The 17,357-nt window shown below is 33.9% G+C and overlaps 2 protein-coding genes across 5 annotated transcripts; both read right to left on the reverse strand.

Annotated features, from left to right (window-relative positions):
- Positions 1-378: 378 nt before the first annotated feature.
- On the reverse strand, positions 379-7,944 carry LOC123209209 (protein SEMI-ROLLED LEAF 2). Its single transcript, XM_044627070.1, has 20 exons — positions 7,555-7,944; positions 6,898-7,035; positions 6,193-6,267; positions 5,968-6,083; positions 5,475-5,589; positions 5,141-5,269; positions 4,947-4,994; positions 4,574-4,773; positions 4,253-4,449; positions 3,787-4,070; positions 3,551-3,700; positions 2,833-3,243; positions 2,572-2,721; positions 2,382-2,460; positions 2,180-2,304; positions 1,824-2,015; positions 1,607-1,744; positions 1,215-1,352; positions 911-1,117; positions 379-835 (listed from the first exon to the last, which is right to left on the reverse strand). Exons 2-20 carry the CDS (start codon positions 7,030-7,032, stop codon positions 719-721), a joined length of 3,006 nt encoding a protein of 1,001 aa, XP_044483005.1. The 5' UTR covers positions 7,033-7,035; positions 7,555-7,944; the 3' UTR covers positions 379-718.
- A 3,736-nt stretch (positions 7,945-11,680) lies between these two features.
- Positions 11,681-16,875, reverse strand: LOC123209249 (RNA polymerase II-associated protein 3). Of its 4 annotated transcripts, none has more exons than XM_044627138.1 (12): positions 16,718-16,875; positions 16,274-16,378; positions 15,838-15,978; positions 15,639-15,763; positions 15,333-15,454; positions 15,168-15,250; positions 14,315-14,473; positions 13,461-13,601; positions 12,752-12,934; positions 12,429-12,523; positions 12,231-12,328; positions 11,681-12,035 (listed from the first exon to the last, which is right to left on the reverse strand). In XM_044627138.1, the coding sequence occupies exons 1-12, from the start codon at positions 16,745-16,747 to the stop codon at positions 11,932-11,934; spliced, it is 1,386 nt and encodes a 461-aa protein (XP_044483073.1). In that variant the 5' UTR covers positions 16,748-16,875; the 3' UTR covers positions 11,681-11,931. The 4 variants fall into 4 exon arrangements, with proteins under 4 accessions (XP_044483073.1, XP_044483074.1, XP_044483076.1 ...); XM_044627139.1 differs by having other exon boundaries at positions 16,274-16,401; positions 16,718-16,859; XM_044627141.1 differs by having other exon boundaries at positions 16,274-16,348; positions 16,718-16,844.
- Positions 16,876-17,357: the final 482 nt, after the last annotated feature.

Below are 17,357 nucleotides of genomic sequence, written 5' to 3' on the forward strand. Positions count from 1 at the left end.
CCCCTAAATTATTATCAAATATTCAAATACTCTTTTTACATGACATACAAATTAGATTTAACAAATAAAATTAAGTTTTTAGTTAAAATTCATATAAATATTTTTTTCATGAATTAATTTTTTCAATTCAAATTTAGAAATATGAACTTCTTTCTGAATAAACTCATAGTAATTGATATTAAATAAAAATAAAAATAAGAGTAAACATTTAAGTGATATAAAAAGTGTATGTAATAAGAGTAAAAATGAGAGTAAGATAGTTTATATAGATGTGGTGAAAGATAATTTTAGTATTTTAAAAAAAATTAAGACACTTTTATTTAAGAATAAGAAAAATAGACATTTTTGCTTAGAAATACGAAAAATAAGCATTTTCACTTAATAAAAAGATAAAATGTGCATTTAATATAATTTCCCATACCAAATTCATTCTAACCAAAATATTTGAATTACCTTCAATACATTCATATCAACTCCAAATGAAACAACACGAGAAACATCAAATGCTAATAGCTACGCTTATAAAGATAAGACCGCGATAGCTGCATTCAATACAAGAGATCAAGTGGGCATGCAAGCCCTCAAATGTTAACCAAATCCCAAGTCATAACAAACCATAACCTAAATTATACCCTCTACAAGAGTACAACTTCTACATCGCTGCCTAACAATTTACAAACACTGACGGATTCTAAATATGGGTGATGCCTTCTCTCCTTTAACATCCAGCTGCCTTCAGGAAGTTGTCGAAAGGGCTTGCAGGAGGCAGCTTCATTGCCAGCCATGGCTTCTGTGCCATCATGCCTTCTTGAGCAGGTTCATCCTCACTCATAATCTGCATAACACAAGTGATGTCGTCAGAAGAAAGAGTAATTTGTGTTTAAGATAGCTTTGGGGAACTGATGCTGACCTTCTTGAGCGCTAAGCTTTCGCTTGCAGGAAGTGCTGGGAAAGGTTTGTCAGAAGCTCTTGCGTACTGATTTTCATGGACCAACCAATTGGATAGCTTCTGCCTTGTGCCAGAGCCCAGTGCTTCGCAATGGCCAGTCAATGTGTTGTATGGAAGAGGTGATGTCGAGATGGTTGATCCTGCCACTTGACCAGCCACCTCAAGTGCCTGAAAAATGTGCTCATTGTGTTAATATGTGATAGGAATTATTTGCTAATATCTCTCTTAACATGAGTTTAGTGTTAAGGCCAGGAAGACAGTTTACTGATTCCATAAGCTGTCCAATGCTGATAATGTGGGAGATAGAAGGAGATGGAGGCATTTTGGGAATGAAACGCGAGAGGTCAGCAACAGATGTTTCGCTAACAGCATCATCCTCAGGCAGGAGAGTTGACATAACATCCTGCAAAACACAAATAAAGAGCAATTAAATAGTCCCAGTTTCTTTCTTTCTAATCATTGTTTTCCCACTTTCCACATCAAGGCATACAGAACAGACACTTCCATCAGTTGGTTAGAAATAATTGCTTTTTACCAAAAGGAAATGAATTCTTTTTTAGTTTTCCTCACTGGATACACCACAAAAACTTTTTTAAGACAAGATAATTTTTTATCCAGCCTAGGGTAAGAACAGAAGTCAAGAGGCAACAAGAATACCTCATCAAGGGAGAGTGATTCTGAAGTGGAAATCATCAGATTGTGGTTTATGGCAAGTGTTGTTCGTGAGCCAAATACAAATGCATCATCTGGTGTGAATGGTTCTGAAAGTTGTCTTGCAAGCTCATCTGCCTCCAACTTATAAAGCATAGATTAATGTCAGCTAAAAGAGAAAGTGAAAGGGAGGAGGATTCAGATGCCCATCAATAATTCGTACCTCAACTATGGATGATAAACTCTGAGTTATCACATCCACTATGGCCTTCTCAGACTCATGTCCCTTGATCCGTAACTCAATGAGTACAGAGGAGGCCAGTTGATTATCAGAATAGGATCCATATTCTCTCACATCTGCCTGAGGCTTTACATACACTTGAAGGTCATCACTGATGCCCAGATAGGGATCAATCTGAATTTGAAGAAAATTTAAGGTCAATAAGTTATTTATAAAAATCATATCAACTGCAGAAGCAGATTAAACATCTCTTTTACGAAGGCTGCTAGTGGATCCCAAGGGTGCACTCTTAATAATAATGTAAAAGAAACTCTGTAATACATGCAAGCAGCACTCACATCATTAGGAATTAAGGTCTTGAACAAATCATTCAGATCAGGAATGTTGAATATTTTGGCTGCAAACATCAGCATGCCTGTTGACAGAACAAGGATTGATCTCTGGCACGCCGAAGGCAACATCCCTGACAAGCACTAGTCCATTAGTTTCAAATTTTAGAATTCTCAAAGTCAGTAAGGCTATATAAGAAAATCCAGATACCATTGTTAGGGTCTAGGTATAGGCTTCTGAGAGACAGGGGAAGCTGGAAGAAGCGCACCACAAGATTGGCATTCGGGTTCTGCAACATCACATGTTCAGAAAATGGTAAACAGCGATAATTATAGACAGATAGAGAGAATAACGAAGGAAAGAAGAAACCAAGACAGCCTGTATAAGTTTGAAATTTCACCTTCAAGCGTACAGAAATAAGTGTTAGGATGAAAGAATGAGCTATAGCTTCAATATTCGAAGGCATGTTATCAGGAAGCGTGGCTTGAACCCAAAAGGCAGACAGCAACTGCATTATCTGATCCTCACTAAACTTCATAACATAGGGTTCCTGTGTGATCAAGAAAACAGATATATAATATCAATGACTTGGTAAATTGATTGCTACTACACATTCATTCATGCATACGTTGCATTCATGAAAACATGAAAATTTGCATACCGCATTGGCCAGGCTGGCTGCTCCAGCTTTCCTGTCAATAATAGAACTTAATTTGTAAAAGTTAGGAGAACTCTTGCGAGCATGGCCCTGCTTCCAGTCATCTTCAACAAAGTCTCTTCCTTTAACATCATCAGGTATATCATATCCAATCTTTTCCATTTTGATTCCATTTTTATCTTTCCGGAGCTTTTCAAGAAGAGCCGAAATTGAAGTAGATGTAGATGCCGCATTAGAACGCCATTTTCGTGGTTCATAGAGATAACCAGATCGCAGAGATGCAACTGCATGTCGCTGATGAGTAGAAGTTGGAAAGAGAAGAACTGAAAATATCTGGTGGGCTCCAACACGTGTCTCAACATTTGGGTGCAACATTACTTTCAAAATTTGGGCAAGAAGCACTTCTGGAAACACCTAGTTACAAATATTTTTTTGTAGTTAAATGAGCTGTAACCAAGCAAAAATTAAAAGTACAACTTCAAAATAAGAATATAATTATCTTGACATGCTGTTAAGGTTTCACATCTAAAGAATGTGAATAAAGAACGTGTAAAAGTTATTTTTCCACCAAACATGAGATCTACATTATGCCATCAGAATCATTAAACTGATAATTAAAATTTCATGTTGTCTTGAACCTAAAAGGAATATAGATCCATGTGGCAGAGAGCCCCCAATAAACCACAGTACATAAACTGTACATTATATAAACTCATCTCACCTTCTGTGAAGGAAACGAAATCAACGCTAAGGAAATCACATGAGCAAGAATCATCAATGACCCAATGGTTGCTCGAGCAACTACTCCAGCTGATGGAAGTTTCTCCAGTGTTATTGCCATCATGTCAAATAGTGGCTGTGTATCACCGATCTAGTAAAAGCAAACACAAACACAAGAAAATTTTAAAAGCAGCAAGAAACTCTAAAATTACATGTACCATAAAGTTTTGAAGTTACCCCTTTAGATATTTCAAGTAAACAATCTTCAATAGCATTCTGAAGTGAGATATTCAAGTTTGACTCATGTTCTCCAGCTGATTCAACTGTGGCTTGAAAACTTTTCCTCAAATGCCTGCACAGATCACTGACAAAAGCAATTTCTGCCAGCACTGCTCCTGATCTAATTTGCCTAGCTAGAGATGAAGCAATTTGTATGACTTGAGACTTAAGTTCTGGATCATGCACAACATTTTTGTGGTCCAAGTGGCGTATTACAGCAGCTAAAATCAACTGCTGATTCCCTGGAGTCAAAAGTAATATTAGAAAGCACATTAATAGTCAGTATTTTGAAAAATCTTTAAGAAAAAGAAAAAAGAGTGTGTGTGCATAGATACACACACACACAAAAGGTTATAGTTGCAGGTTTGCAAAAACTAAAACATAGAACAATTTAGCAAACACATTAAATGATAGCCAACCATACCCGAAGTCTCCATCATATAGGCCATATCAGACAAAACAATCAAGGCCAACCCTTGTGGCAGAACCCAGTGACGTCTAGAATCGAAGTAAACGAGCATTGGATCCAATACCCTGCGCATAGTTGTACTCTCCTTGGCCAATTCAACCATTCTCTGAACACAAATTTGCGCCCATACTTTAGGTGTCTCCACCTCTTCACTGCAACCAAAATATCAAGTAATTAGAAGAGGGATATAAATTCCTTGATGATCCAAATCCAAAAACTAGAAACACAGAATATAGTCCAAAATTGTCCCTCCAAAGCCACCCAAGCAAGCTCTACCTTGTCAAAAGGGCAGCATCTTTTTTCTCTGGACGAGGCCTGATCATCATGCCACTGGGACCAGTATCACTACCACCAGCTGCAACTTTGCCCTCACATCGAACCACTTCGTCTACCCAATTATGATGTGGCTCCCCTCTCTCATCATCATATGAACTTTGTGTATCAGGCACATAGTTATCTAATATGGCGTTCACAATCTGTAGTTTGGATATTCAAGAAACCAAAGCTTATCCCTCAATTACAGTAAAAGACAGCAATGCTCAAGTAGAAGAACAACAACAGACATTTTGTTCACCAAATTGATAGTAGAAGCTAATAGAAACTCCATAGTAACAATAACTAGCTTTGAAGTAACTAAAAAAATACTAACCTCATCAAAATCAGCAAAAATGCAGGAGAACTCTGCCATGAACCACAACTAGCAAGGAACAAGAGTATCAAATATATATCACACAGCTCTCAGAAAGAGTAAATAACAATACCCAAATTCAAATTTTACTAAATACAAAATTAACAAGAACAATGAGGGTGAAAATAATAGTAGTATTCTTTTCATTAAAATACCATGGCTGAAATGCACTGCAAGCTTGAAGCCCTTAAACCATGCCTTTGATCTTCCACCCCATGGTCACGTGCCAGCTTACATACTTTGTGCACAAAACTTTCAATGTTATGAGTGTAAGTGCCATCTGCCTGTTCATCCAACAAGTCAAAGTATAACAAAAATACTGCTAGCTAATGTTAATTATAACAGATAAGAATCATATATGTAGACAAAATAAACAAACAACAGTATTGCTGAATATACAAAGTAACAGATTAGACTAATCAATACTGTTTTTCTCTTTGACACATGATGCAGTTCATTACAAGGAAAGGAGGTCATAATTTAGTTTACCTGACTATAAATGAACCTAATCAGAGTTTGGCATCCAAGTATCTGAACAGCATCTTGCTTAGAGTTGTCCAAGAGTTCAGTGGCCACATTCAACAAACTTAAAGCAAAATATGCCCTGCAAACTTGAAAAATTAAAATCTGATACCTAGAAATAATCATGAAAAACAAATCTTCACACCTTTTTGTTGAGAAGAATAAAACAGACTCATCAAATAAAAACAAAGACAGTCACGCATAAGCACAAGTACTATTACTCAAATACCAAGCATTCTTCTTTAATTGGACTTGTATATTACTAGAGCAGAAAGCTTAACATAACAAAAGTATGCAAGTTAAATTTCCTAGCTAAGTGGTACAAAGGATGCAATATAGCATGAATAAAGCAATATTATGCACAAAGCACTATAATTGTCTTAATACACACATCTAAAATAGCAATTTAGCAACAAAATGACAAACAAAAACAAAACAAAAAAGTATAAGGTTAACTTACATCTGCTCCTTACAAAGGCAAAGCATCTTATTGTAAGCCTCTGTAACAATATTGACTAGCTTCATGTGCTCAGATCGCAGTTCTTTGTAGCACCTTTCCTCAAGATGTTTTGCTATCTATCAAAAACAAAGTGTCAGTAGTATCTCAGTGGTGCACACACTTATTTAAAGGCTAGCCCCTTGAAACTTGTCAATGAATTCTTCGTAAGGATAATAAAAAAATTACCTTTGGTATTCGAAAGGGGTTTCGAGCAGCATATTCACATAATTTGACAATTTTCCTGTCATTTGCGGGGCTATCCTGCAACATATCTCAGGACTCACATGAACAGATCATAAGCAATACACACTAACACAATGTTGGCTGAATTGTGTTTGCCTGTACAATAAGTTAATAAAAAAGCCACACTGGAAGACAAAAGATGTAAAGCCCAGTTGATCTTGGAGAGTGTTAGATACTTCATTTTTATTTTTAATCAACCAAATTTTATTCACTGCACATTACAAATTTTTTTAAATCTTCTTTCTTTCTTCGTTTGGTGATCCAGATTATAGATCAGAAAGCCTTTTCAAAATAGGAGCAATAAGTCAAATTTCCATGACAAACAGCCAGACCAGGACTTTAAGTAAAAAATATGCGCATGGTTCAACAAAAGAGAATGTCTTATTCTCTGAACATGAGAAGCAGAGAAGGCTATAACACTACAGATGGATTATCAAAATGAGCAATGTTATCATGCATCAATTTCCCATTGTCAACCAATATTTATATCCAAAATAAATAAAGTTTGGCTAGCTCAGACTCAATTAGCAGGAATTAAAATGATTAACAGAAGAAAGAATCTAACAACACAAACATATGCTACAAACTAATTGCTCTACATATATCAAACAAGAGATTAAATATGAAAGATAGATACTGAATACTCACAGGAGATTTAGGGAAGATCTCTGCAAGCAATTTTTTGTAGCGCTTGACTGGTTGCCGAGATCTTGACCTCATAGCAGGACAACACACACACATGCTGCCACATGCGGGGAAAATTTTTCTGGAAATGAACCCCATTTCCTGTACAAATTGAAAGCAAGAAAAAATAAAGGAAAAAGAGGAAGAGAAGTACTGAACTCTTAATGAAGCTTTTAACCCAACGAACACACATTACCGTTCAACAAAAGCTCCAAAAAAAATTGAACAACAAGACAAGTTAGAACATCCCAAAGCTAATTCTTTTTTCTTTTAAAAAGTTATCTTTCTAATATAAAATCTAAAAGAAATGTACTTCAAATGAGTGCTGTACAAGAACAAAAGTTAATCACTCAAGAACAGAAGTTGCACTAAACAATCCCAAAAGAAATAGCACAAAGCAACACAAAGTAGAAGTTTTGAGAATACATAAACTATCAACATGAAGAAGAGCAGAACAGGTAAAGGTAAAATTTTGCAAGCAAAAATACAACATCCTCAGTACCCAGAAGCCAAAACAAAATGTAGAAGGAAAAAAACAAAAACCCAGAAATAGAAACCCCTAAACAAGCAAATTATGAAAACAAAACAACCCACAAAAAATAGAAGAAAAATAGATCATACCTTTGCCCAGCAATGACAGATCTGTAAGAGCAATGAAGCAAAAGAAGAGAACTTGCAAAGGGAAGTGCTAGAAAACGAGAAATAAAAAAACAACAGAGTGACCAAACAAGAGAGAGAAAGAAATGGCGCGTGGCTTAATACGACTTGAAGGGGATTGCAAGATCACGTGATGGGTCAGCTTATTTTACAGTCTGGTACTGAAAAAAGTGAAAGTGTTTAGTGTGTTTGTGTCAGAAGTTGGAATGGAAGACTCAAACAAGCATCTAAAAAACCTTTGTTTTGTTTTGTTGAAAAAATGGTGGAGTTTGAATTTTGGCAGCAAAATAAATACAATTGATGGGGTGTGTTTTTGAAAACAATAGCGTGGTGTGTTGTTGCTTTTCGACACAACTTAAGAGGCCCCAAAGTCCACTTTATTTTGAACTCAAAAGTGAGAGAATATGATGGCTGGTAGCTTCCCTTCAGTTTGAGTGGGAAATTAGGAAAAGTTTATTCCAGCTATATCAAAGCGTGATTACATTGGATTTTCTTGTGCTGTGATCAATTCAGACTGGCTCTTGAGTAAATGGCCTAATCAATTCAATTCACAATTTTTATTCCATTAAGAAGAAACTGGGTTTTAGTTCAGTTTGGGAATTTTCAAATTTTTTTTTTCTCAATCAGCAATGTCTGTTTGTAATTAGGATTACACTATTTTTCATAAACCCATGTTATGTTTTATTAGGATTAAAATCATCAAAATTATCATTTTCATTATCATATTTCTCTAACAAATAAATAAATATATATATATATATAAACATCTTGATATCCTTTAAAAATAATAATAATAAGAAAAGATTAATTAAATAATTATCAATTAAATAGGTACAAAATTCAACAATAAAACTATAATATATTTTGTATTTAAGACAAATGAGTCAACTAATGGTGAATTAGAATCAATATTAATTCGAATTTAACTCTAAATTTTAATAATTAATTCAAATTCAAACTATTAATAAAATAAATAACTTTTATCAGTATGATATATATATATATAGTATAATCAAATTGAAAAATAAAATAAATTTAAGTTAAACTAAGTTATCAAATTAATTAAATATAAATTCAAATACAATCTAAAGACAAATGGATTGGAATCCACCAGGCGAGGATGGTCAAACGATGAATCAACATAACATTTATGAACGAGAATAATATTAATATTATTATTATTTTTTAACATATTGTGAACTTGAGTCAAGGAATATTAAGTGGGACCAACTTTGTCGCATCTTTCCAATAAAAATACATCATTTATAAATTAAATATTGTCAATAGAGGCTGAATTCATTGTTATTTTTCCCACAAAAAAAACACAAACTCAATATTAAAATTAGCCTCCAAATCCAAATTATCCAATAATTATAATTATTGGCAAATGGGCATGTCCCATAAACACTCTATCTTTTGGCTCCACTCCACAAATTAAACAACTATACTGTACATTAAAATTGAGAATCTCAAGTTAGGGGAAGACGAGATGAAAACAATTCCTCCGTTATTAGTAAGTTGTCAGAGAACTAAAAATATTTATCTTTATTCGAAATAAAAATAACTATCAAAAGTCTCATATAAAAGTAATATAATTTTTTAAAATTTTTGACAATTATCTTTATCCAAGATAAAAATATTTTGATAAAAATAATTTTATTTTCGTTAGAGAAAATAAGTCTTACCAATTGTTAGAATATGATCAATAAAGAGAGTTAAACTGCAATAAAGAATTAACACGATTAGAGACGACGAAGTTCGTAGTCTCTTGTGATGATTTGTAAACCTTATGGGAGAATATTGATTTTTCAAATTTTGGGTAAAAAAAAATATAAATTTTCAAATTGAAAAGGTAAAGGTAATAAAACTTTAGTTTTAAATTTTTTGTTAAATAACGATTTTATCTTTAATCATAACTGAATTTTATATAGATGAGTGAGATTTTTAACTTTTTAAATCTCACAAGTGTAACTTTAAAAACACTCCAAAACTATTTGGATGGGAAATAGTCCTTTGGCCTAATAATAATTTAGGAAGGCGTTTGTTTCTTTGGACTTAGAAACTATAACATCAGCTTGCACGTCAAGCAAGTTTAAGCATCTTGTTTAAGAATTTATTTATAATCTTGGCTTTGGTGTGGGTGTGGGATTAACTTAATGGGTTGACAACAATGATCAAAAAATGTTGGGGGAATTGCTGCATGCGGGAGTTGCTACTGCAGCTCGATCAAATCAAATGCGCTGAGTGCAAGTAAAAAATTGGGTTCACTTTTATAAAACAAATCAAAATTTAATTTAAATATTTGAATTCAAATTTATTCTAATCAAATTTAAAGTTAAATTTTTTTTATCAACTCTTTTAAATTCAAATTGATTTTAATAAGATATTATTCCAAGATTCAACCCAAATCATATTCCATCCTAATTGCAATTATGATGAGATAGTAAACAATTTGAAATAGGGTTTATTACACTGTGACCCTTGAGATTTGATCTCAGGTTCTTTCCTTTCCAAATTTGTGAAACTAACATTCTCACCACTAAAAAAAATCGTTTCTGTGAGATAATAGAATTAAACATTACAGCTTATTCATAATATTTTTTTTTCTACTTTTTATACTTTAACTCTCTTACATTTAATTTACAGGACATTTTCATTGTTGCATGAACTTCCAGATAGAGGAAATGTTGTTATACAAAACCTCAGGGGTGGCAACGTAGTATACATAGCGAAAGAGTCTCATGGCAACCATGGAAATTTATCATGTATGATGGGGTGGGGCAGACAGCTTTAAAAGCCATGGACTTATCTGCTTACTCAATTTATGACTGAACGATGAACTGGCCGCACCATAATTTGACTTAAATTATGAGCAATAAACATGTCATAGTTATTTTTGTGGTTATCAAGAATGGTCCTGAAACAAAAGAAGATGAAAAGAGTGCATTAGAGCTACGCAAACCTTATATTATGTACAGTCGACTTCCACCTAGCACCCGGATAACCCGTTGAGGCCTCCCAAACTTTTCTGAACGATCTACAAGTACAAACTTTCTATTATTAATTTGTCTATACAAAAATTGGTATATCATCATACTAAATAAAACAATATAATCTTGGGCTAATGTTACCATCGTATTTATCCAACAGTTGAATAAATTATGGCGGTACCATAACATGTAAATAAATGTAACATTTGTCAAACATTTCTAAAGTTCATAGTTTTTCAACTCTCCAACTAAGAATCTCATAATTGAGTTGGTCCTCTGCTTCACTACTCACTAGGTTAACATTATAGTATTTTCCCTTCTTAAAGAAAAAATTTTTTTTTTCCAACTTTAGGTCTAGAATTCAAAAATTAAACTTGCCCACAATCATACTAGGACAACCCACAAGGATGAAATTTGAAGAGTATTACAAAATACACAAACATTTTCTTGCTCAATGGTAAAATTACATTTGAATTTAACTTAAATTCATTTGTTAACTCAACTCGATCAAACCCAAAATAAGTAGTCATGACTCAGAGCTCCAATTTAAGCTTGAACCATGGGTATAAAAAAATATTAAATTGAGCTTGAACTCGAGCTCAAGTTTTTGAAAACTCATTAAGTTTGAGTATGTTTAAGCTCAAGCTCTTTTTGGCTCAAATTTACCCTTATTGAGAAGTTCAAACAAGTTGATATATCATAAAAATCATTCAATTAAGCGATAACATATCAATTTATTTATACACAAAATGTTATTCAAATATGAATGATTTGAGTGGTAACCATCATTGACTAGTATTCCATTTTTCCGACAAGAGCAAGGAAAATATTTGCATAGATCTCTTGGGTGTAATCTAGGATTTTCTAAACTTTGCAGAAGGGAAAGCGCTAAAGCTAATCTGGAATAGTCCATCTGAAAAGACTTAATCGATTTTTGTATTTGGGATCCATAATTGTACTCGGATGTCAACAATATGATTGTAGCGGGGTTCCAAATGCGTTCAACGACAAAAATGAGTAAAAATTGACTTCAACAATCAACCACGAACAACCCCACTATGGTTTTCTAAAGTAAATTTCAATCCATATCTAGACTCATATTCAGCCTACCATCAATGTCTTTACTTTTAATTTCATTGACTATACCTGACAAATCTCGGAATTTGGACATGAGCTGAGGGGACCTCCAAAAAAAAATCGTAGCGGGAGGACAACTTTGCTACCAGTTAATTGGTTTGCTTACAAAAAGTGGTGGAAGATTGCAACATTACATGTAAGTTTACAGTTTTCAGAAGTTTAGAAGAGACAAACCAAATAGCTCAACACATCTCTTGCACATCCATCAGGACAATTAGCGATTGAGGCAGTATTTTGAACGCAAATTATCAAGAATATCAGCATACTCGATTAGAGTAGCTTCATTGCAAAATGTTTCGTCCCATAATTTCTGGAGATCTGTAAAAAAGAGGTAACAAGATCAGTGCAATGATATTCTTTATGCTCCTCAAGTTATGATATCAATATATGTCATCATGTTCAATGTGTAATGAGTGGTGGAGATCATTACTGTGCTCCACCAAAAATCTATGGTTGCTATAGATAAATCGTATAGGGGATTTGACATGATAAAGCTAAATTATGAGAACATACCAGCTTTATCTTCAGATGAAAGGCACATGATGAGCATGTCAAATCTTGGGACCTTGGTTAAATTTTCAAGATATTTGACAGCTAAATCGATTTCTTCACTGCAAACAGATTTCACCGCAGGATAATCAAACATCTAATTAAATATCCAACAAAGTTCAAGCCTCTGAGACATCCACAAGAGATCAAAACTATACTTACGTGAAAAAGGTTGCTACTGTGTTAATGATATCAATTAGTATAGGAGCAGACAAGGCATTTTTAAATATCTGGGGCAGTGCAGAAGGAGAAGTAGCCTAATATTTGAAAATTAAAGGACGAATATTAACGGTAATAATAAAAGAAGTAATGATACAAATGAATCAGATGAAATAAAAAATATATCTATTAAAAAGGATTGTTAATATATGGATGGTACTTGATTCAAGATGTGCTGATTAACAAGGAACACCAAATAATTAAGAAACAGCACACACAAACAGTTGAAAACAAAAAACCACAATAGCAATTTTTGTTTATCAGACCTTCAACAGACAAGCCTGTAGGGAGCAATCACCAGAGAAGCCTCGCCAAGAAACCTCAAATTCATAAGCTGATTTTGGAGGTGTGATGTTTTTTGCAGCTTCAGCAATGGCTCGAGATGCTGCTCGAGAAGCAAGTTCCTGAACAGATGGGTTCAAGTTGTGTCTTCTGGTTCTACAATTGCCCTACAGAAAATTAAAAGAGCTCATTGTCAAGCAACAAAAAAGGATAAAAATACAGCAGTGATGGATGCAAAAGAACTAAAGAATTTTCCTACAAATATAAAATGCAGTCTTGACTAAGGAAGGGAGGAAAACCATATCATAAGAGATGTTTTATTGACCAGTCCTTAAAATAGATATTGGCAGAATTATTATGGACAAAACTAGGAACAAAATTACAACCAAAACTAACACACTAGTCATTTTATAAGTTGGGTTACAGTATTTGAAATTATTTAGAAAAGAATATTAATTATACGCTTGTCATAGAACAGAAAGCCCAAACCACATTGTTGCAGAAAGATACCAAATAGTCATATAACCAAAGGTGGTTAAATGCTTTTTGCTTTCCAAGGAAAGGAATCATGTCAAAGATGCATTTTTACGTGATCAAATTAGATGGTCAATAATCAGGAAAGACAAGCGACTCTGATAACTGGTACCATGAGAGAGGCAGGAAAATTTGAATTTCAAGGAACAGACATTATACCTTCTCCAAACCATGACTTCGTATAGCATCTGCTCGAGAAACATCTTGCTGACCTTTAGCTTTGCTTCGACCTCCAATACTTCTGTCTTCTGATTCTTCCACACAGAGAGAAGTTCTTCCAGTATTCTCTCCATTACTTGCCTGATATAGAGTTACATTTAGAAAAATAGAGATAATTCAATAAATTGCACTATTTACAAAACAAGCCAAAATTTTCTTTATCTTTTATAGTAGGAAGGATTAACTTCCAATATGTTTTAGTTTCAACTAAATCCATGAATTGACCAATAGCTCCATATCAAAACCTCAAAGTGCTTGAGAAAAGTAGAAAAACCAATCAACTATACTCTAGGAAGTTGTAGGCGCATGGGAGGAGATTTCGTTACTATAGATTGTAGCCCAGTATGATCAGAGATATCAAATTAGCATTGCTAAAAATCATAAGAAAGAAGCATTGTACGGGTAATGGCTATCAAGAGTCACATCATTATCGTAGAAAAAGTTCTTTTGTACTTGTCATCGGACTGAGGAACTTCATATATATTAATAAAAAGGAAAAATAAAGGAGATCATAGCATAACCAACTAATTTCATGTCATCAATTCATCCACTCATTTGAAAGAAAAAGATCTACACTGTAGTTATTCCACAATAGAATAGGTTTATGAATTTTTACAAGAATGTCCATAAAGTTCATTCTTCTTTCTCTACTTATCCCAACCACTTACAAGTCCTATATTTGCACAAAAATCCTAAAAAAGTTAAGTTTGATGAGTGATTAAAGCAAACTATATATATATAAATGCCAGCTTTGACATTTTCCTTTCATAAATATAACAAACAAAAATAGATACCTTAGAATGATTTTCTTGAATATATACCACTCCAGTCTTCTGAGTGGTATTTGGAACAGCACAGCCTTCACCTCCATTCACTTTTATCCCTGGCTTTCCAACTTTCCCCATTCCTTGTACAGAACTTTTAAGCTTTCCAGATGCCCTCTGAAGAATCTCCTGGGATGACCAATAGTAATATTTTCAAAGAATAGGAATTTCCTTAATATAACAGCATATAAAAAAGTACATCTAGATCATCTACCCATGGGAGAAACTGAAATAACTAAAAGCATCCTATTAAACTAAAAAACCAACGTCTCATCAATTCAGTATCACAAAACGGAAATGGAAAGCCAAAAGCTTCAGTTCCATCCAGAATATTGTATAGCAATTCTCCAACCATCTTCTCCAGATGATACAAACATTATACCAGTTAAACACAAAGCATCAAACTTACATTCAGCCAACAAATGATGTTTGGAAATGGACATGACACAATATATATTTATCTGAGCTTATAAAATTGGTTCAGATCAAATTGTAACTCTACATGAGAACAATTGTTAAAAAACATAATAATTATAATAACAATAAGAAGAAGAAGAAGAAGAAGAAGAAGAAGAAGAAGTAAAAGGAGAAATTAGCTCACACCAAAGATGCCGAGGATGCTAGAATCTTAAAACAAGTAATGGCTACAACTATCAGTATATGACAAACTATAGCATAATGTAATAGATTTCTCAACCAAATTACCAGTTTCACATGAATATCATTAATTCAAGTTAAGAATACCAGCTTCTCAGCACTAGAAGTGGGTTAAATGCCAGCAAGTAGAAGTGACTTAATGAGTTCTATGCAGTGAGGTCCTTACTTTCTCATACAAAGATTTGACCTCAGTATATTGTTTCTTGACTTCTTGGTTTTGAGGCTCCAACCTTAAGGCAAACTCTGAATCTGCAATCAGCTATTATCGCCATGTCAGACATCTAAATCACAAAAGAATCCATGCATGATTCAAGGCAGAACCTAAACATACCCTCAATGGACTCTTTAAACTTCCCAAGTTCTTTTCTAGCCGTAGCTCGACGTGAGTATGCTTTTATGTAGCGATCATCTAGATTTAGGGCCTCTGTACAGTCATCCTCTGCTTCCTGGAATCTAATGAATGAGAAGTAGAAAACAAACAGAAAATTAATAATGTTAATTTCATTTCAGATGGACTTTGCCCTTCAGTCAAGGAGGGAAAGCTGTAGACTATAATTGAGTAATTAAAAAAAAAAGAACAAGGCTAACAACTTCTGGAAGTCCATAAATACTATAGCAAATGTCTTATATAACTTGCCTCTTGATTTTAAGATAGGCCATAGCCCTATTTGCATAGGCTACTGCAGTGGGAGACAGGGCAATGCTTCTTGAATAGCAGTCAATAGCTTCTTTAAACTTCTTCTGCTTGAAATACTCATTACCCTGTAAATTCAACACTCAGAAACAACATGATTGAATGAGAATCGTTGAAATCAGAATCACAGATAAATTCTTACCAGTTCTTTCTCTGAAGTAGCATCTGGAAGACTCTCTTCAGTCATGAAACTACTTGATATGCGGCTAACAGCATCATAGTTATTAGAATAAGAATCGACTATAGATGTATTTCCACTTGGTCTAAGCTTTTCACCAACTTTCTGAAACAAAACACCTTCAAAATTTTGCCTACTACAGCATCTATACCATTTACACTAATACTGACAAATCTTAACCACCCACCATTCCGTCAACATGTACAAACAACAACACATGCTACAACCTCCTACAGCAAGAATCTAATAAAAAAAACCTATTCATGTGATTGGTTCCTGAAAATCTTTTAACAGCCGCACACTATAAAACTTATAATACTACAAGATGAAAATAACAAATACAAGCAGCAAGACAAAGGAAAAAAACTTACTAGAACTAATGGCATGAAACACAAATTACCAGATTATCCTTTTGAGAAGCCTGGGTCTTCATTCTTTTGTCTCTGTCTTTGTCTTTGAGAGAAAATTCCCAGTCCTGCAAGTCATTCAAAAACCCCTGGAAATCCTGGAACATAGTAACAAATTGACCTATAATACAAAAACTCTTGATCACAATTAAATAACCATAAAAAATCGATATAGATGTGCAAGTGGAAAAACACATTAACAATGAAACACTTAGCTTAATCTTCTACTTGGAATTTTGAAATCAAATTTAAAACAACATCTTAAACCAAAAAGAAGAAAATATGAAAGCATTCATACTATTTATTTTAACAGTGTGGCATAGACAGCTTAATTTTGTCACGTTTTCCTCAGTTTTCCCGGGAACCAAACAGAGCATGAAGAAAATGATATTTAAGATGAATTAGAGAAAAAATTAAAAGGATAATTAGCAGATTACCAGAGCTTGATCGCGAGTGTGCTTCGACATAGCAAGTGTGAAAGCTGAACTCTTTATTGGCTTCGAATTCGACGTCTCTGGAAGCGTAGTCTACGAGTTTTCAAGTACAGAGTTTTTGGAGACCATAAGGACGGTTTGCAGTATGAGGATTTTTGGGCCTCTCCTTTAGGCCCATCAAATGCTTGTCGTCCTTTTAATAGATATAAAAACTACTTGTCGTAGATATTTAACGGTTTTGCCTGCCATGTCGTTTACTAAACAATTTTTAACCCAATGGGGTTGAGCCAAGCCCTAGAAGTGGCCGGCTTTAGCTCAATTCAAATCTAGAAAGTCCAACTCCTTTGAATTGGCTATGAGTTTGTGGAAGAAATTGTCAAAAATCATCAGAGAAAGGGAAAGATAAAAAGTTATCAAAGAAAAACAAAAGTTACAAGAGGAGATAAAAAACTGCCAATGAAGATGAATCAATTGACAACTTTCCAATGATTTACTCAAATCAAGCTCAAATTATCTCAATTTAAATGCAACTCATTTGAACAAATTACTTCATCAAAACCAAACTAAATCAGATCCACCCTTAAACACATGCCCATTTAATATATTAGAAATTATTTATCGTAGTTTCTGATCTGACATGTCT

This window comes from Mangifera indica, chromosome 2 (assembly GCF_011075055.1).
Source record: "Mangifera indica cultivar Alphonso chromosome 2, CATAS_Mindica_2.1, whole genome shotgun sequence".
Lineage (NCBI taxonomy): Eukaryota > Viridiplantae > Streptophyta > Magnoliopsida > Sapindales > Anacardiaceae > Mangifera > Mangifera indica.